This window comes from Ailuropoda melanoleuca, chromosome 1, assembly GCF_002007445.2.
Source record: "Ailuropoda melanoleuca isolate Jingjing chromosome 1, ASM200744v2, whole genome shotgun sequence".
In the NCBI taxonomy this organism is placed as follows: Eukaryota; Metazoa; Chordata; class Mammalia; order Carnivora; family Ursidae; genus Ailuropoda; species Ailuropoda melanoleuca.
In genome coordinates, this window is record NC_048218.1 from 72,040,562 (window position 1) to 72,061,623 (window position 21,062).

Here is a 21,062-nt window from a genome sequence, read left to right on the forward strand (position 1 = left end):
TCCAATAACCTATTTGTTATTTGATAGTTAATGATATTTATTTCACACATCTTTTTATGTGGGGGGCACATAATAAATTTGAACTCTACACTTGACTTTGCTAAAAGTACTCTCAGAGAAAGGTTTAATAGTCTTGGAAGAAATGTTTGCTAAAAGCACAGTGAGAATGACCACATATTAAACGATTACCTGTAGGAAACACAAACTATACAGACTTAAGCTGCCCATCAAGACTGGCCATTTTTATGGGAAGACTGACGACTAACGTTGTGAGCTTTCCTCTCAGGGTGAAAACCAATGGAGTCTGAACACTACCTATGTGAAAAAGGTAAACTTGAATTCAATTTAAAAGTGCATTTGTGACATAGCATAGCTAGGACTATCTTCTGGAGTGGAAATGTCTAGAGTTCTCTTGAAAGGTTTGACTTGAGGATCCTCAGGAGCTCTCCTATGTCTCTAGTTCTGCTCCCTCTCCTCTCCCATTGGCTGGCCTGGTAATTCCACCACGCTTGAGTCTCCTGCCTTAGGTAAGATTTCCCCTCTGCAGTCATCCTTTATTAAAAGGTAAATACACCTTGGGAAAGGTAGCACATTAAACAGCTGCCAATCACACCTTATTTGACAATTTCAGGAAAGTGTTTTTGTTTGGGGGGGGTTGTTTGTTTTTTACTATTACTTGAATGCATAACATAAAAGAAACAGGAAACTTAATTTAGAATAAAAATGAAGGGATCTTTTTGGATCATGGTATCTGGTAGAAGACACTCACACTTCCCAGAGGACCAGTGGAGGAAGGCGGAGTTTGGGGGTCATCTGGAGACAGAATTGGTATCGTAAGAAAGAGAAGAGATTAGTTAGGGAACAAGGAAGAAAGATAGGGTCTCTAGGGGCCCTGACTGCAGCATATTACCCCTTCTGTCATCATTATTCATAACGCTTGCAATTAGACCATAGAGTATTTCTGGCCCTGTGGTAAAATCTACATCAGCTTAATAAGTCCAAAACTTTCATTTTTACTTTATCTACCATGTTCCTAGTTCCTTGATCATATCCTCCCACCCCCACTTACTTGAACTTTTTCTTTTATTTAATGCAATGCTTTTAATTATGGCACAAGAAGGATGTCATTGGCTAGTAGTGTGGTTTGTAGGGTAATGTTGTAATGTCTGATACAATCCTAGGGTATAGAGACTGTCATTCACTTTTCTCCACCTGCTATCAACAAGAATTCCACTGGGAAGGTATTAAAAGTTAATTTGTTTCATCCAACACATAATCAATAAAATGCAAGAATAAAATCAGGACACCCCTTGACTTACAGTAAAAGCCTTAAACAATAACATGGGATATTGTTTTCTAAATATGGCACTTTAAACCTGCATTTAATGAACTCTTGCTAAGGTTAAAAGGGTCATATCCTTGAAATACTTCAAAATCCAAAGGGAATAACGTAGCTCTGTAGAAGTAACAGCCCACTCTTGCTTGTCACATACTCCCGACAAATAAGTCACTTCCAGGGAAGACACTGGTGCAAAGAACGCTGTCTCCCATCTAATCCACCGGCACGTATGCGGGAACTAGGAGATGGGAGTGCACTCTCAAATGGATTGTTAATCAAAGCTCCACAAACTGCCTAACCAAATGCTCAATTTCCCAGTTTCTTTTCTTAACACAAAAGGAATATGAAGTTAGATGTCAATCTCAACAATTTGGGGCTCTTAACATTTTTTTTAAAATCACATATAAATGGTTCTTCATTCCTCTGGCAAATACAAAATAGCCACCCTCAGGAAAAAGGAAAACAACATTTATGGGAGAAGATAAAATATGATGTGATTTTGTTAAGATCCTCTGCTGGCTTGCTCAAAGGCTACTGCTTCTTGTTTAAGCTGCCACAGCCAATCTCTGCTAGTAGGGAGAAAAATTTCCATGGCTCAATGATGAGATAATATCAGTACGCAATTTATTAAAGAGCCTGCCATCCATCACTGGAATTTGGAACAATAATGATGCATTGAAAATAAGTATTCATCCCAGGTTTTTTTTCCCCCTCCTCACGAATTCCTTCAGTTGCAATATCTCTTCAGTAAATTGTTAATAGTATTTTGCTCTTTGTCTTTTTGGAAACAAGCCCAGGAGTGAGAAGGCACCAGCAGCAGCTGCCACAAACCCAATGGTACTTATTGCTTGGTTGGCCTATAAAGAAACGAGAAACAAAAAACACATCTTATTCTAAAGGTATCTCTCTCCTACATCCAAACTTTACTTGTTTCCTAAACTGAAGACCCTTTTCATGTACAAAGGATCAATTTTAAAGCTTCATGCAAAATTTGTGTATGAATAAATTTATAATTTTATAATTATGACAAAGATATATTAAATACACATAAGTATACATTCCTCATATTTTTATAGCCCCCAACAATTTATAACTCATTGTGGCACAATTCCAAATAATCATGGTAGTACATCTGGGAGGTAATATTACTTCTGTTTTGCAAAACTTGGTAAGTTAAGTGATTTGCCTGAGGACATTCCGCCAAGATGTTTAGATACAGGTTAAGTTGTGAACCATGTGTTTCCGCTCTAAGCAATCCCTACATCCTAAACACACACTGGTTTTGTTGGGTCTATACCAGGGTGAAAATCTCTGTGTGTGTGTGTGTGTGTGTGTGTGTGTGTGTGTTTCCTGACTTGAGAATATCTACTAGCAAAATAATTTGGTAGATACAATTTCTATTTTGATAAACAAACTTCAAAAGAAGTCAATAATGATGTTAACTATTGTGTCAAAAATTAATTTCTCATGTAGACAAACTAGAATAAACCACTTTCAAGCTCAATTGTCCATAAAGGAGTTCAGACATTTATAGCTTTAAGGGTATTAATCATCATCACGATGAGGGATCTAATGAATATTCATGATTTTCATGGCACTCAGCTAATATTGCCTTCCATCTGCATGAGTTTGAGTGCAATTTTATGACCCAAAGGTCATATTCAGATGCTTCAGAGTCATCAGGTATTCTGAAAACAACAGTTTTTCTCTGGGATTTAAGAATCAGGCTTTCAAATAAAGCAAAACATTTCTCCCAAATGACTCTAGGGACCAACTCAAAGGCTGGAAATCCTGACCCAGCTCCCGTTTGAGCATGCCTTCTGCCTAACCCACAGGTCTCCCCTACATAGCCTGCCACCCACCCCAACACAGTGCTACCTCCCTAACTGCAGCTTCCATGTTGGAAACAGACCATAAGGGCCTGGCCAGGAAGGAAGCACTATGACAGGAGTATTCATTCCATTACACCATCCTGTGGTCTGTAGGGACAAGGCCTGTCATTGTAGCTCCCTGCTCTGCCACCATCCCCAGTTGCCAGAGAGAATGGCATCAGCAAACAACAGACAAATCCTATTTTAGTTTACAATTCTAACTCTGTTTGTTTGGTTGATTGTTTTATTCATACTTCTGAATGAGTCACCGCCTAAATTATTTCCCAGTAAAGACTCCAAATTCGCTGCAGCGTAGAGCTACCCACTTAGTGCATGGGGAGCCAAAGGGACAGGAAGATACAAGATATAGGACAAAATTCCAAAGAGGGGCAAAATCAATAATCAGACAGGGATTAAGGATTATAAATCAAGCCTAACCCTCACATAATTTCAGGCAGATGCTGAGATCCCAAGAAGTTCTGATACGGGGAAACATAGTAGGCAATGAACAAATAGGAAGGCACAATCTGTGTCTTTAGAAAGAGGAGTCAAATGATAGGCCTGGGAAAGTGAAGGACCCTGTGGGTAGGGTGGTCCCAGCTAAATGCAGACCTAACTCACCGGGTCTCCTTCAGCCATTAGAAACATAGGAGGAGAGAAATCCCACAGATCAAAGAGGACTGGGAAGAGCAATGTGATTCAAAACCAAAATCCCCTGAGAGCACCTAGGCCAGATTACCATGACAAGCAAGCTACTTCCTACAGTGTGAGCAGTTTCCCAAATCCCAAACACTTATTTCAAGTTATAGTCTAGATGGCAAAATTCGGAGTAATTTCAGACAATCGCTTGGAATTCTGTGTAATGGGATTTGACCTACAAGAGTATAACATCCCAGAGTGTTCTCAATGAACTACTATGAACAAGCGCTTTTATTCCACAACTTACTTAGGATTGTAAAATCACCTAAACTGACTCTTCACACTTTATCCTTTACAGGGTTTCCTGACTGTGGGACATAATAAAGGCCTCACTCCGAGGATCTATGCATGCCCCGCAAAACATGAACTGAATCTGAAGTGCTGTGTCCTGACATAGTGTAGCTGGGTCACAGAAGACTGCAGGGCTTATCAAAATTCCTCTTCCCCTGAGACTCTAAGGCCACAGTGCGATACACTGAAGCACAGTCAGGGTGTTTCGTAGGTCAGCTTGGCCAGGCCTGCCACCTTCAACAAAGATAGGCACATTTCAATACCTTGTTAAGACTGTAACAGTGGACAATGTCTATTTAAAATTTTCTTAAAAGACAAGTCACAGATTAAGGGGAAAAAAAATTTCCAACAGACAGATCTGGTAAAGAACAAAGAACTATTATTCAAAATATGCAAAGAGCTCTTAAGACTCAACAAAAAGAAAATGAGCAGGGAACCCAATTTAAAAATGGATAAATGATCTCAAAAGACACATAATCAAATATGATATGCAGATGACAAAGAAGCATATGAAAAATGCTTAACTTCATAAATTTAGGGAATTGCAAATTAAGACAATGAGATACTACTACGTACCTAGTAGAATGGCTAAAACCCAAAATGCTCACAACACCAAATGCTGAAGAAGATATGGAAAAACAGGAACTCTCATTCACTGTTGCTGGGAATGCAAAAGGATACAGCCACTTTGTAAGACACTTTGGTGGTTTCTTACAAAACTAAACATACTCTTACCATACAATCCAGTAAACATGCTCATTGGTATTTACCCAAAGGTGCTGAAAATTCATATCCACAGAAAAACCTGCACACAAATGTAACTAGCAGTTTTATTCATAATTACCAAAACTTGAAATCAACCAAGATATTTTTTTAGTAGGTGAATGTACATCCAGACAATGGAATGTTATTCAGTGATAAAGAAAAATGAGCTTCCAAACCATAAAAAGACATGGAGGAATTTTACATGCATATTGCTTAATATGAATACTGCTCAGTGGTTGCCAGAGGTTTAGAGGGAAGGAAAGAAGAATAGATAAGCAGAACATAGAGGAATTTTAGGGCAGGGAAATTATTCTGTATGAAACTGTAATGATGGATATATGTCACTATACATTTGTCAAAATTTATAGAATGTACTATACTAAGAGTGAACCCTAATGTAAACTATTTTAGGAGAGACAAAATTTAGTTTCTTAGCTGAGGCTCGCTAGTAAAAGACAAATTTACAAAAGAAAAAAACAACAAATTTAGCAACATGTTCATCTCATATATACATGGAAGAAAGGGAAGAGAAACTCAAAGAGGTGGATTAGAATTCAGGCTTATATAGCATCTTCAAAAAAGAACAATAAATTTGTAAAGTAATGACAGGACAAAAGAAAGCAGCTTTAGGTTTCCCAGGGCAGCAGACCATGGGAAGGTAAATATATGGGAAACTAATGACAAAGGCTAGTTAGTTACGGTTGTCATTTAGATTCCTCTGGTGTCCTCTCCAGGATCATAAGAGTCTTAATGACAACCACTGTTTGTCCTGGATGATTAACTTTTGTCCTTCCTGCCAGAGAGGGGAAGAAGGACACCTTTGAAAATGTATGTCCCACTTTTAGGGTCTGCTTCTCAACTGCCTTCAGCTCAAAATAATCCTTATGCCACATATTTTGGGGTGACATATTCTGGCTTCCTTCACTATAGACTCTGGTGGGTAATGTGTCCGTGTTGGTTCATCTTTTGTAACAAGTACACCACACTGATGTGGAATGTTGCTGGTGGGGGAGGCTGTATACATAGCTGATGGGGAGGGGTATGAGGGAACTCTCTAAACTTCCAGTTCAATTTTGCTGTGAACTATATACTGCTCTAAAAATAAAGTCTATTAATTTTTTTTAAATACAGAAAAGCACAAAGAAGAAAAAGATGGGGCCACAATCCTTCCACTCTTCTAATCTTCTTAAATGTATTTGCAGTGCTTTTTTTTTAAAAAGATTTTATTTATTTAACAGAGACAGCCAGCGAGAGAGGGAACACAAGCAGGGGGAGTGGGAGAGGAAAGAAGCAGGCTCCTAGTGGAGGAGCCTGATGTGGGGCTCAATCCCAGAACGCTGATCACGCCCTGAGCCGAAGGCAGATGCTTAACGACTGCGCCACCCAGGCGCCCCTATTTGCAGTTTTTTAAATTGGGAGAAATGAATAGCCATTCTCCCTCCCTAAAAAAAACTGCTCTATGCTCAAGACCCCAAAGCCCTGAGGAGACCCAAAAATGAATCCAATATTAGCTATTATCAAAATAATACTATTAATTATGGATAGTAATGAAAAAATACAAGTGTTATAGTTTCTATCAGATCAACATTTTATTGAAGAATACCAAAAAAGATGTATAAAATTCTTAAAATATTGTAATTAAAAATAATATTCATCTAAGTTTTGTTGGTTTGGGGATGGATAATATGTAATACAGTGTACTAAAAGACTTCAAATATCTCCTATAATCCTCGAAACAACCTCAGTTTATAGATTAGGAAACTGATAAGCAATGTTCCCGAAGCCACCCAGCTACCACCTGGGGACAAGGAGGTTCTAGCTCTGGTCAGCAGAATTCCAAAGTTTAGATGGCTTCTTAAGGCTGTCATTGCACTGTCTTCAACAGAACCTGCTAAAGAACAGCTCTAGGTGTTGAGGAATGATTAATTTTTCATGGGTCTTGATTTTGGGTATGAAAGGTGGAAAGATAAGGGATTATAAATTAAAGTCAAAGAAAAAAAATGGTTCTAATCCTTTTTTTTTTAAGCCACATTAAAAAAAAAATTGCTCGTTGAACACAGTGGACAACTTTACCATTTACAAAGGAGAGGGATGGACTCCATTTCCAAGCTATACCACTAGTTTTCAATGCAAAGGTGAGCAGGAATTTGTGTGGATATCCTGTGTTCTGGTTCAGAAGAATTTATTGTTACATGTGAATAGAACATTCATTATGTTAATGTATTTCCTAATAAAAATGAATTTCCAATTACATTATTTCCTAATGAAAACGAATATATCCTTTCATTATGCTCCCTCTCCTATCTTCCCAAGCTTCCATAAGAACTGTAAACTCATTCCTTAGAATAGACATTTATATAATGGATTAAAAACCATTTCAAGATAGTGGGAGTCTTTATTCATTCTCTTATATCACTTTGATAAATCTTTAGGTTAAAACATCAATGTTGGAATTGGATTGGTGGTATGATAGGTAGAAAGAAGGCAAATGAATCAAGCATGCTTTTAGTTAGGAATCTCCTATGCTACAAAATAGTGTGAAAAATGACAACATTGCACACTATTTTAAAAATAATGGATTCATTTTTTTTAAATCATCTAAAAGCTCAATGAATCAAAGGATCTGCTTAAAAGCACAAAATTCCTTTGAAACTAGCATTGCAAGGGACAGAAATCATTTTCAAACCCACCGAAATATGTCTGTCATTAGTTGGCCTCTCTCAGCTAATGGAAAAGAATCCCAGAGTTACCATCTATGTTTTTGGTGAATGAATTCCCACTTAAAAATCTCAACATTCTTTTCAGAATGTTCCTTTCCGTGTGTGAGGTTACGATCTGAGACTGCTGTATGGCATGGAAATAAGAAAACAAAACAAAACAAAACCCTGAAGGACAGAGGGCAGTAGGACTGACAGAAAAGCTATGGTCTTGATTCTGCTTCAAGTCCCTTCCAGCCCCAAATTCACGATGTCCACGTTCTAGCTTTAACTTGGCCATTAACTTGTTACATGACCTTGGACAAATTGATTCCTTCCTTTATCCCTTGGAGTTCTCATATTTTCTTGTCCTTTTCATTTTGTTCGTAGCCTGGGAATCTTACAGTCTGTAGTTATTATTTTTCCAACGTAAGAAGCTCTTACATATCTTCTAAAGAAAACTCACCTGCTCTGAAACTCCTTCTCCATAACGAAGCAAAGTCACAAAATGCTCACAGTTGTTGACAAGTATGTCATATTCCACCTCCTGTCCAATAACCATCTCTGACCGTTGAATGACTTCTTCCACGGGGAGAGGGGAGTATGTCCCATCATATTTATTGTTTATTCTGTATGTGTCATTTCCCACGACATCCCTCAGCAGCTGCAACCTCACCAGGGCCTTCCTGCTGAAGACAGACTTGGCGCTTGTAAATGGTGCAGAAATGCCATCCTCTATAAGGAGAATTCTGGTTAGCAAGATCAAGTGACACAACCCAGTGAACCCCAATGCCATATAGTTACAATGCCACACCTTTCAAGTGATGGAGTCATTGAAGCCATTGAAGGAAGCTCTGTTCCTAACTTAGCCCCAAACCAGAGGCTACGTAATCTTGCCAGACTGAACAACTCATTCTGTAGTTTATCAGGTATAACTAAATACAATGAGTGAGAACCTAAGAAAACCCCTTGAAAATTTGTATCTGCCCATAGAGCAAATTGGGTGAGAAAACTACCCATTCTTGAGGAAGATCTCTATCAGTTGGCATTATTGTTAGAGATCTTGGTATATGTTCCTAGCATCGTACACCTAAGATCGCTGTCCACTTTTCTATAAAAATACCCTTTCTCAGCATCTGAACCCTTCCAAACTAATATCTCTGGACCTCAGCAGCTGTGACTTCTGATTAGTAAGCTCGTCCTAGTGTCGAAGCTGTGCTCCTCACCCCTTCCTCTGCTTTTTACACTTGTCCTTTCAACTTGGCTTCGACTTGGGTCCAGTTTGAAACCTGCATGGTACCTCAGTCCTCTAAGGGGTCAGCTAGGGTCAACTGGGGCACTGCTTTTGTCTTGCCTGTTCCTTTTAACCAAGATACTAAGTCCTGAAACTGAACTTAACCTAGTAGTTGCTGTCCACTAGATGTGGCCCAGGCTATGCCATACCCACCCACCTAGTACATGCCCCACCCCCTGCCACTCTGTTTTAGCTGCCCTAATTGGCAAGTATCTGCCTAGACTGCCAGGGGCCATTGTCTCCTGGCCTGCCACTGTCAGTATCTGAGCCTGGACAGATGATGGTTCAGTGTTCAGCTCTAACGCCAGGCCCTGGTCCCTCTCCATCTGCCTGAGACTGCTATGCTTGGCTATTTCTTCAAGTAAATCAGGAGAGGGAAAGTCTCCCTATAACTAGTGTTTAGACACTCTTCCTTTTTCTACTCCTCTTTTTTCCTACCTTCCAAGCGCTTTTTCATTCAAGCAGCACTTCCAGTTAATATCGTACACATTGAAAACTATTATACAAGTTCTTAAAGCACGTACCTCCTAGTTAAAATTACTTAAATTTTTAAAAACTAGTCTGATGCAATCAATTTACAGATGAGGATATTGAAGCTTGGAGAGGTAAACTGGCTTGCACAATACTATGTGAGTAGTTAACAACAGAACCAGGAATTGGATTTCAGTCTACGGGATCAAAGCTCCACGCTAGAACCACGTTAACATGGAGCTTAATGCATGAAAATAAGGAAAGAACAGGAAAAAAATCTCTTTATTATTTTCCAGACGTGAAAACTGTAGAAATAATGTAGCATTGCTTAATATTAATCACTAGACTCCCCAGAAACTAATGGCTCTGTATCATAAATGTCACCTTATTTGCCATTTCTATTTCCAATACTCTAGAACAGGAGGCAAATATCTCAAAATGTTGCAAAAACCACTTCAGACATTTCCAAGATTCTAAGATTAGGATTACTAGCACTTCTTTCTAAAGGTATCTTGAAGGTAAAAATGTTCCAGTCTACTTGATTGCATACATCTTTTTTTCTTAAAAAATAAATCTGTGCTTATTTCTAAACATTTAGGAAATGCAGGAAAAAACTACATAAATATGTAGATATAAATCTCCCATTATCTACCCACCCAGAAATAACTGTTATTATTTTGATGTACTTCTATTATGTCTGTTATTAACATATGTATACAGATGAGTGTGTATGTGTGCATTCACATGTGTATATATTATTTCTTTGCAAACTAGGTATCATATTACATACTGCATTTTTAATCTGGAATGTTCAAATAAATATAATGCAAGATTATCTCTCACGCAATTAAACATGGCCAGAAATATGATTTTTTTAATGGCTGTTGTTTTGGCCTATCTAGCACCCCATCCCACAACTGCTTCTTTCTTTCTGGAAAAGATTTTGTGTGGGTCAATTATAATATCTCATTCTCCTGGGCACAGAGATGGTCCAGTGATGGGCATGGGATCCACACTAGACCAATTAGGATTGTTCTCCACGCTATTTCTAACTGGAACGGGCAGGGATTAGCTCTCTCCTGTTGGGTCAGAGGACTATAAGAATGAGAGCCTAAGGATGGTCACGGTTATCAGTTCAGTTTCCTAGAGAGACATAGTCAGAGATTAAGACAACATATAGAAAGAAAATGCAGATGTGAGGCTTGATAATCATGTTCAAACCCCTACATCCAAGCATCCCTGAGGCCCGTACCATCTTTACCCTTTTTATAGTTTCCCCCAGTGAAGCAGTGAATTTGCCTTTTTTGCTTAAGCTAATTTGTATTTGTTTTCTGTTACTTGCAACTAAAGAATTCTGTCAAACACAGAATAGTCTAATATTCTGTGGCAAAGTTGTAATTCATTTAACTAGCCCCCTATTGAACTTTGAGGCACTGTCGATTTCTTTTTTGTACCTTTAATCCCCTCCACATATTTCACCCATCCCCCTATCCCTCCCTTCTGGCAATCACCCATTGGCTCTCTGTACTTATGAGTCTGTTTCTGACTTGTTTGTTTCTTCACTTATTTTTGTGGGGGTTTTTTGTTTCGTTTTGTTTAGATTCCACGTGTAAGTGAAATCATATGCTATCTGTCTCTGTCTGACTTATTTCACTTAGCACAATACCATCTAGGTCCATCCGTGTTGTTCCAAATGGCAAAAACTCATTCTTTTTAATGGTTGAATAATATTCCATTGTGTATATACCATATCTTCTTTATCCATTCAAGTGTGGATGGACACCTAGGTTGCTTCCATATGTTGGCCATTGTAAATAATGCTGCAATAAACATAGGGGTACATACACCCTTTCGAATTAGTGTTTTCATTTTCTTTAGGTAAATATCCAGTAATGGAATTACTGGATCACAGGTATTTCTATTTTTAATTTTTTGAGGAACTTCCATACTGTTTTCCACAGTGGCTGCACCAGTTTGCATTCCCACCAACAGTGCAGAAAGTTTCCCTTTTTCTCCACATCCTCACCAACATTTGTTATTTAGCTCTTGTCTATTTTTAAACTGTTATAAATGAGATAGAAGTAAACACTCTTATAAAAAACGTTATTCTACATTTCTATAAATATTTCTGAAGAATAAATTCGTAGAAGTACAATTACAGGGTCAGGGTACATGACCTCTTTTAAGACTTTTAATACATATTGTTAAATTGTTTTCAGGAATGATGTTAGCAACTTCCATTTCTTTCAACAAGATCCTTGTTTTGATTTCATTATAGCCTTATCCACACTGTCTGCTATCATTTTTAAACCTTTGCTAATGTGATAGTCATAAAATCTGTTATTTTATTATACAATTCCTAGATTACTACCTTTAAAGATAGGTATTGGGCTTCTGCTTTTCCTCTTCTACAAACTATTCATAGTTCTTTACCCATTTGTTTGTTGGGATTTGGTGTTGTATGTATCCCCAGCATCTAGAATAGCATTTGGCATATCCTGGGTAATCTATAAATAAATGTTGAACAGACTGAAATAATTTGTGTGCTATATAAAGACAATGACTCTTATCATGTTTGTGACAAATATTTTCCCCAGTGGATTATTTACTTTTTAATTGTGGTTTGTTTTTTTTTTTTTAATCCAGAGGTTTTAAATCTTAACGTTTATTGGTCTTTGTGATTGATCCAATGCCACTTTGGTCTTAATATGTCCTTCCCTAAACCTGTTTCGGACAGATTTATCTACTTTCTATATATATTTCTATTTTGTTTTATTTCATGATTTCATTCATGATTCCTTCTTATAACAAGAAAACTCAAAAGCTCTCAGGAGTTGCTGGAAACAAGCCTTACCTAGAGGTGCTATGTTGATAACATAGCCATCACCCAAGTACAGTGCCCAGTGCTGATAGCCAGAACGAAATACTTCAATCAAGTCCCCTGGCTGGGGGTTACCAGGATAGCTCAAACTAAAGCAATCATTAAACGCCATCTGCAATGACAGACACAAAGAAGATCTAGCTGACATGACTTGCCAAAAGAAAATCAGTTTAAGACTTCCACTGGAGTATAGGGATACAGAAATTATGGGTATTGCATTCCTTATTAAAGACTTAAGCTCACACTACTGTCCTTTTCTTTGAATGATTCCAACCCTGAATTATGCGTGCACAAGTGAAAAAGACGTGAGAAAGAGTTTTATCTGCTAATTGCTTAATTTTCTATAGCAATACTTCTCATCCTGATCAACCGCAGAGCTCCTTCACAATAATAAGCATTTTATAGTTCTCTCTTTAAATCCAGAAATTCATAGATAATATAATTTACCTATATACGAAATTTCAAAAGTATTCATATGGTGCCCCATTTGGAATAGAAAGGGGGAAGTAAATTATAATAATATCCATTTTATGTAAATACTCAGTCCACAACTGTACCAAAAGATATAATACGCTTACGCTTACTTAGCATGAAAAAGTCAGGATTCAGAAGCAGAAGATGAGAAGTCTTCCAGCCTTCCATATATCAGCACAGTAAAATCAAAGTACAGGGCGTGGGTGGATACTGACATTCTGTGCAAAAAGTACCTTACACTGCAAAACTTACTCTATCATTTAACTTAGCCAGAGATAAGTTCCAGGCTCGGATGAGTGGCCAGCCGGGTAGTCAGTCATACCGTAAGAAACAGGACATTTCTTCCTTGTGCCAAACTGTACTGCGTAGGAGCAGACACTTCAGTCTCTACCCACTAAACATCAGTATATGCTCTTTGTCATGTGACAGCCACAAACATCCCCACAGGTTTCCACCACTCTTCCACTGCTTTACTCACTGTCTGATTCCTTACTTACTGATTCCAGAAACAGTGTAAGGCAGCCACTGTAGAAGTGAGACAACTTGGAACGTTGGGGAGTTCACCATGTCGATGAATATATCTGAAAATTCTAAGTTTGGTGAAAATTTTTTTGGTTTTTTGTTTTTTTCTTTTAAGTCAATACTTTTCAGAAAGAACACATAAATCTCTTGAGGGTTGATTTTTATGGAAGGTTACATTTTCTATGTACGTATGGCACGGAAGTAGAATGACTCAGCAGGCAGAAGTTAGAGACACTCATCAATACTCAAAAGGAGATTTTAGTGCTATACCCATGTTGAGTCTCTACGTGACAGCAGAGTTTCTCATCATCTCTCACTCTAATATAGATATGTATGCTCATTTACAAAATAATTCTGAGTGCCAGAAAGGGAAATTTCCAAACCATCTAAATTATATCATAATAGCATAGGCCAAGGACTTGGGAATACAGACTATCATTTTTCTGGACCTCTAAAAGTCTTTTTTTTACAACACTTAATATTGGGAGGGTGTTTTCCCAAGTATTTGTGTGCCATCTGTTGAAAACTTCAATCATCACACTGTCACAGAAATGCAGCCAAATGTAAGCTGTCCATCTGTTGAAAAATAACTATTAAAACAACTTTATGCAAACCATTAAGTCTAACCACTCTGTCAAATATGTTTGAGTCTTATTAAGATGGAGTACAGAATTTGGCCACATGGGCACTAAAAGGAAAAATAGATAATATACTATGAAATAAACAAACACATTTCCCATGAATAGGACTCAGCAAGCACACACAGCTGCCCACTAGAATTCAGGGACCTAGCCAAACTTACAATAATAATCACCCTGTGAACAGAGAGCACTTTGTAATGTAACATTTTTTTTTTCAAATGCACTATCTCAATTAACCCTATTTAACTTCTTAAACAACTATTTGAGCTTATTATGATGTTATTTCATTTTATAGAAAAAATATACAGTAGCTAATGCCAACTTTTGGAAAATGCCCATTGAAACCTTCATACAGATCACTTACATTGGGGTTACATCCCAATAAATCCATTGTTAGTTGAAAATATCATAGGTCAAAGTGCATTTTATTCATCTAACCTACCGAACATCATAACTTAGCCTAGACTACCTTATACACGCTCAGAACACTTCCATTAGCCTACAGTTGGCAAAATCATCTAACACGAAGCCTGTTTTATAATAAAGTGTTGAACATCTCATGTAATTTATTGAGTATTGTATTGAAGATGAAAAATATGGTTGCATGGTTGTATGGGTACAAAACTGTTCCCGATGCTGGGGCAGCAGTGGTGAGCTGCAGTAACCAGGCTTTGTGAACTGGCCAGAGCTAGGTAGGTGGTTGGTAAAACAGAGGTGGCTGTTTATAAATGTTGAGAAAGTGGCTCCTGGCTTTTGTGTGACTTTAGTTCCTTATCCTTTCAGCCACAATAATTCTGTGAAACGGATGATTCCACTGCACAATTTTAATACATTTAACACATCTTCAATTCTGACATATAGTTTGTAAACTGATTTGTGAAATGTAACTTAATTGATTTCATGAAGCCTATCATATTTATAATGAAGGATGGTGGAATAACAAGGAAAACATTTCATATGAGTAACCGCTCAAGAAACTAAGGGAGGAGATTGGAGGCTAATATTTAAGGGGAAAGTGAGTTCCAATACCAAGTGCTTAGAATTACAGCAATTTACTGCAGAAAAGTACATCAGACATTACCTAATCCACTGTTCTCCAAACTTGTTTTTAGCATCAGAGCCCTGAATTAAATCAAATATCAGATGGACCCACAAAAATAAAAAACACAAAAGTAGCTCTGCCCTGGATGAAGTCAGGAAGGAGCATGAGAGTCCCATCTGCTCCTCATTGCTGCTGCTACTGACATTCTCTGGGGCCCCAGAAATTCTAGGAATGGAGCTTGAATAACACCCATCTAGTTCTAGCATAGCCCTTCATTTTCAAGATAGGGGAAATAGTAACAGGTGTGTAATTTGACTTGCCAAAGGTCTTATGCTGTTTTACAAAAGATTTTCAACAAATGGTGGGAGAGCAATTGAATATTCATTGCAAAAAAACAACAGACAAAAAAACAAACCAAAACAAAACACAAACCTCCATCTAAGTCTCACATCTTATACAAAAAATATTTCAAAACAGATCATGGAATTAAATGTAATACTATAAAACACAGAGGGGAAAGCACATAGAAGAAACTCACCAGGATCTAGGGTAGACAGAGAGTTCTTTGTCTTGATATCAAAAGTAGTATCCATACAAGGGAAAAGTGACAAATTAAAGTCCTCAAAATTTAAAACTTTTGCACTTCAAAAGATCCTGTTAAAAGCTCAAAAAGACAAGCTACAGAATGGGAGAAAATATTTGCAAACCACGCATCTGAGAAAGGACTAGTATTGAGAACATACAAAGAACTCGCAAACCTCAAGAGTAAAGAAGCAAAGAATACAATTAGAGCATGACCCAAAGACACAAAGACATTTCACCAAAGAAGAGACACAGGTGTCAAGTAAGCCATGTTAAACATCATGAGGCATTTGGGAAATGCAGATTAAAACCACAATGGGATAGCATTACACACTTATCCCAATAACTAAAATAAAAAATACTGACAACAGGAAATGCTGGCAAGGGTGCCCACTAACTCTATCACTCATTTGCTGGCATAGTCCTCTTGAAGCAATATGGCAATTTCTTTAAAAACCTGTAACTACCATATGATCCTGCGATGTGCTCCTAGACATTTACCCCAGAGACTGAAGACAATGAAGACTTATATTTACACAAAAACCTGTACATGAGCGTTTAGAGCCGCTTATTCATAACAGCCCAGAACCGGAAACAGCCCCGGTGTACTTCAATGGGTAAATAAATTGTGGTACAGCCGTACCATGGAATACTACTAAGGAATAAAAGGAGCAAACTCTTGATGGAGGCAGCAATCTGGATGAATCGCTAGAGAACTATGCTGAGTGCAAAAAGCCAATGCCAAAAAGTTAGATACTGTATGATTCTGTCTATGGAACATTCTTGAAATGAGAAAATTATAGAAATAGAGAAAAAATAGTAGCTGCCAGGGGTTAAGGAAGTGGTGAGAGAGAAGTGGGTGTAGCTATAAAAAGGCAACATAAGAGATTCTAGAGATGATGGAAATATTCTGCATCTCAATCATGTCAGTGCAATAACCTGTCTGTGGTATCACACCACAGTTTGTAAAACGTTACCACTGGGGGAAACTGGGTAAAGCTATAAAGGATCTCTCTGTATTATTTCTTACAATTGCATATGAATCTACAATTACCTAAAAACAAAAGTATTAGTAAGAAAAGTGACCAATGCTTTTTTAAATACAAGACTTAGAAGAGGAAAAACACGTGGAAGCTATATTGATTTCAGCAGATTTCAGCTGTGTATGAGGAAAACGTCACTGAAAGCGATCCAACAATGGAATAGAGCACCTTGTGCATAGAGCAGTCTGTCACTGGGAATGTTTAAACACGGTCAGGGTTGATAAAAATAACGTTTCCACGGTGGTGGTGGGAGGCAAGAGTGATGAGGGTAGAAGGACTTGTAAGGTCCCTTTCAGCTCTAATGTTCTCTCCTATTTCGCAGGAACAGTGCTAGGTGTAATCCTCAAACCGACACCATAAAGTGGAGATGATTATTTCCCTCATTTTAAAGATGAGGCTTATGACGTTCACAAGCAGTTCGGGAACTTATCCAAAGTCACACAGTGGAAAAGGCAGAACCCACACCTGGACTCAGGTCAGCCTCGTGATCCTAACTGCTTCTCCTCATTCGCACTGTACTGACTCCATTGCTGACATTTCTGCAGCCCTTCTAGCACACTGTTGGACCAGTGAGCAACTGTGAGCTGATTATTATGGTCACCATTTTACAGACGAGGAACCCGAGGCTCCGATGAGTTACCTGTCAGACCTAAAGTCACAAAAGTAGTAAGAGGCAGAGATAGAATTCAATTCCAGGTCTGTCTTCTTATTCCAGCCTGCACGCTCCTTCTTTATACCACTGACTAACACTGTTAACCAAAGGAATTGCTACTAAACATCATTTCATATTTTCCCTCTTCTCAAAACCCCATCACATGGAGAAGCTGAGAAAGCACACGGAATATATATTTCCTGTAACAGCACAGGAAGTTTTTAAACATGTATATGCAGAACCAGAGAGTAATAGGAATTGAGGAATGCTAATCTCCTGCAGAAGAGGTGTCAAAGTGGGGCTAGAAGCATCTAGAAGACGCCTAGACTCAAGATCTTAGACAAATGGCTATCACCTGTCTGCTTGGGTAATTTGATGTACTTGGGCCACAGCTACCCATTTCATTTGGGCACAAGAAAATGGCGTGTTTCATAAACATGAGTTGACACAGAACCAATGAAAGATACATTTGTAAAGGCCTCTATTACAGTCTGTGTGTGCCACCTTTAAGATAAAAAATACATTGTGGTTTTTTTTTTTTAAAGATTTTATTTATTTATGTGACAGAGACAGCCAGCGAGAGAGGGAACACAGCAGGGGAGTGGGAGAGGAAGAAAGCAGACTCCCAGCGGAGGAGCCCGATGTGGGACTCGATCCCAGAACACCGGGATCACGCCCTGAGCCGAAGGCAGACGCTTAATGACTGCGCTACCCAGGCGCCCCAAAAATACATTGTTTTAACAGTTCATCTGCACATAATTGTCTAGTTCATAATAAAGAGTGGCATGAAGGTAAATCTGTAATCTCTGTACAAGAAATTTCTTGTTTCAACTGCCAAAACAGGCTACCTTGTTTATAGCTCCTCCTCCGAATGCATTTAAAGATGGAACTGCCCCTGCACAGGTAGGGATAGGCTGATTACCTGCTGCTCACGTCCATGAGGCCACCTGTGTTACAGGAATACTAAGCGCACTTTTTCCACAAACTACTCCCAAGAATGCAATGCTGTTGGAAGTCTGAAACACTACCACACACCATCCCTAGGCCAACGTCTCCCAATTCGATTGGGACCTTTTCCCACTTCAGCTGCATTTTTTCATCCGTGGTCCTACTACACTGAGATGGCTCCATGAAGCCCCACACTCCCAGAATGGCTGCTTCACAGACCCTCAGAGTTGCAAGGCTCTTTGGTCGCACATCCTCATTGTACAGCTGAGGAAATAAACCATCCTCCCTACCAGATGAACCATCCTCCCCGCCAGGTGAAACCCCCTCCCCTCCAGATGAGCCACCCTCACTCGGCCACTGCTTGGAATCTGTCCAAGGCTCCCCACTACTGACTTCCCATCTTGCCCACCTACGTTCATTCCTCCATTCTAGAAAAACCACACTATTCATTATTCCTCACACTCACCTGGAATTTTGTTGCTAACACTGAACCTTCTACCTGGAATGCGCTGCCCCTTTCCAAATGCCCCCCCAAAGTCCCACTCTTAGAGATTCCAGGTCAGAGGACACCTCCTCCCCCAAGGTCTTCTTGCAGTCAGCCAAAAATGACATCTCCTTGGGAGTTTCCACGGTGCGTTATCTAACGCCTATTGCGTTTCCCACACCTGCGTCAGTTACTGGTGTCCGGGGAATAATCTCTTCTGTTCTGTATGGAGGGCTGGTTCTTGTTTGTCTCTACACCTTCAGTTTCTAGCAGAGTGCCTGGCAACTGCTGAGCAAATATTTAATGAATGAGGGAATGAGACGCCCAAGCCCAGGGAGGACAGAGCGGCTGGGTTTTTCCAGCACATAAATCATATTAATAGTCCTGAATGTCAAAGTAATATCACCATCCCCCAAATCTAATATTTTATAATACTAATTACTTGTATTATTATCCGTATTCATTCAGTGAGGACGATAGGTTCAAAAAAAAAAAAAAAAACCCTTGAGCAAGACCAGTTTTCTAGTCCTGGTTCTGCTACTTAATAGCTGTGTGACTTGGGGACTGAGTCTCTCCCCATGGACTCAGTGCCTCCACTTGTAACAAAGAAGGGTATGGATGCGCCCTACTGGTCCTTCGAGATTTTTTCACATCTGACAGGTGGTGCAAACAAGGTTGTCTGGGAGCCTAGAGGTCCTCCCCGCCGTCCCCAGCACACCTCGCTCAAGCCCGGGATCGTCTTTCCCACCGGTGGCAGCTGCCGGGGTCCTGGGGTCGCCCCGGCCTCGCAGCTGCTGTCCCTCTGGCTAGCGGCCACCGACCCACTCCATCCGCTCTCGGGAGAGGTCAAGACGCTGCAGCNCCCCGCCCCCGCCGCGCACGCTCCCGGCTCCCGCACTGGCCCGCGCCACCGCCGGGGGCCACACCCCTCGCTCGGAGGAGCCCGGACAAGGGACCTGATCTGTGCGCGCGCACACACACACACGCACGCGCGCACACACACGCATACACACAGTGGTCAAAGCGCAGCCCCAGCGCGGAACCTGACCAATGATGGCCCCCCCACCCCCGCCCCTAGCCACTGGGACACTGTTGCATCAAACTTCTGTGGTATCAAGGATTGTGCTAGACGCTGCAATTACGAAGTTAACACGTCTTGTCGAGACTGGAAATGTTCGTGTACACTCCTCATAAAAGCACACTGCACCGCTAGCAGTATACACCCTTCTAGCGTTACACAAATTCCTTTACCCAGGAAAGTACCCTGCGTCCCGGTGGCCCAGGAAAGCATTTAGGTCTTTAACTCAGCAACGGTGGAAGGAGGGAGTGGCCTTAGAAAACCTCTCTGCTTCCCACCACACACGCCCGTACAGGATGAGGGCTTGTGAGCCTGATGCAGAGCCCAAGGGCTGGGAGGAGGACACACATGGACCCCTGCTTCCTTTGGACCCCTTCCAATCACCACCCTCTACCCTAGGATCAACTTCAGAATGGGAAGAGGAGAGAAAGGAGAGGGAAAGGGCGTGCCAACCCCCTCCACAGCCAAATACTAGTTTCTCCCAGTGCAAGTTTACCTGGTTCCTGATGGGGTGGGGCCTTCCTTAAAGACGAGCCGCTCTCCAGCAGCCCGTTCCCCCCTTACCTCTTCTGCCCTTCCCCTACCAAAGGTCTGGTTCTGCTGGTCCCTTATTCAGCATGACATGGGTGCATGTGACAGAGCAGGGCCTAACTGACTCCGTTTCAGGCCAGGTAGGCCAGCAGAGGCTTCCAGGAATAAAGCCATGCGAGTTTAAAAATAAAGCTGGGCATGAAGAGTATCCCTTTTCTTCCTGCTAAAAAAGGGAGACCAGGAAGACTAGCCAGCTAAGTAAGGAAAGCCTGGTGGACTGCTAAGTGAACTTTTTGGAGCTCTGTACAGGACTTTACTTCAAACAAGTCATAACCTAGATTTTCACTCTGATTTAAATGGAATCTCAGCTAAAAGGAAGGATTCAAAGGCTGAAATAGCTTGCTAATTTTATGTGTTTTGCCACAGTGGGATAAGAATTATGTAAAGATGCAGCTGCCTTTGTAAAGGAATCAGGTTCTGTTATGAAAATTAAGGGTGAATCTGCATGGTTTGAAACTGGGTCTGACTTTGGCAACTTTGGAGACATAGAGAACGTAGAAAGGCATGGAAAGCATGAGGGATCTAGATATAATCACTGGCAAAGTGGAAACTAGAACCCTTGAGAGATTGTAGCTTTGGGTGTTTTTTCGTTTTTTTGTTTTTGGTGGTTTTTGGTTTTTTTGGGTTTTTTTGTTTTTTTTTTTGAAGCTGAATCAGATATGCCTTTTAATACCCGTGGAATATCTCAAAGAGAAAGC

The 21,062-nt window shown here is 39.9% G+C and overlaps 1 protein-coding gene across 3 annotated transcripts; it reads right to left on the reverse strand.

Annotated features, from left to right (window-relative positions):
• Positions 1–1,966: 1,966 nt before the first annotated feature.
• PLAAT1 (phospholipase A and acyltransferase 1) lies at positions 1,967–20,351 on the reverse strand. 3 transcript variants are annotated; one of them, XM_019804353.2, is made up of 4 exons: positions 20,270–20,351; positions 12,281–12,419; positions 8,128–8,396; positions 1,967–2,196 (listed from the first exon to the last, which is right to left on the reverse strand). In XM_019804353.2, exons 2-4 carry the CDS (start codon positions 12,417–12,419, stop codon positions 2,095–2,097), a joined length of 510 nt encoding a protein of 169 aa, XP_019659912.1. In that variant the 5' UTR covers positions 20,270–20,351; the 3' UTR covers positions 1,967–2,094. The 3 variants fall into 3 exon arrangements, with proteins under 3 accessions (XP_019659912.1, XP_019659911.1, XP_034522025.1); XM_019804352.2 differs by lacking the exon at positions 20,270–20,351 and adding an exon at positions 19,414–19,550; XM_034666134.1 differs by lacking the exons at positions 1,967–2,196; positions 20,270–20,351 and adding exons at positions 4,825–4,861; positions 19,414–19,550.
• Between the last annotated feature and the right edge of the window lie 711 nt (positions 20,352–21,062).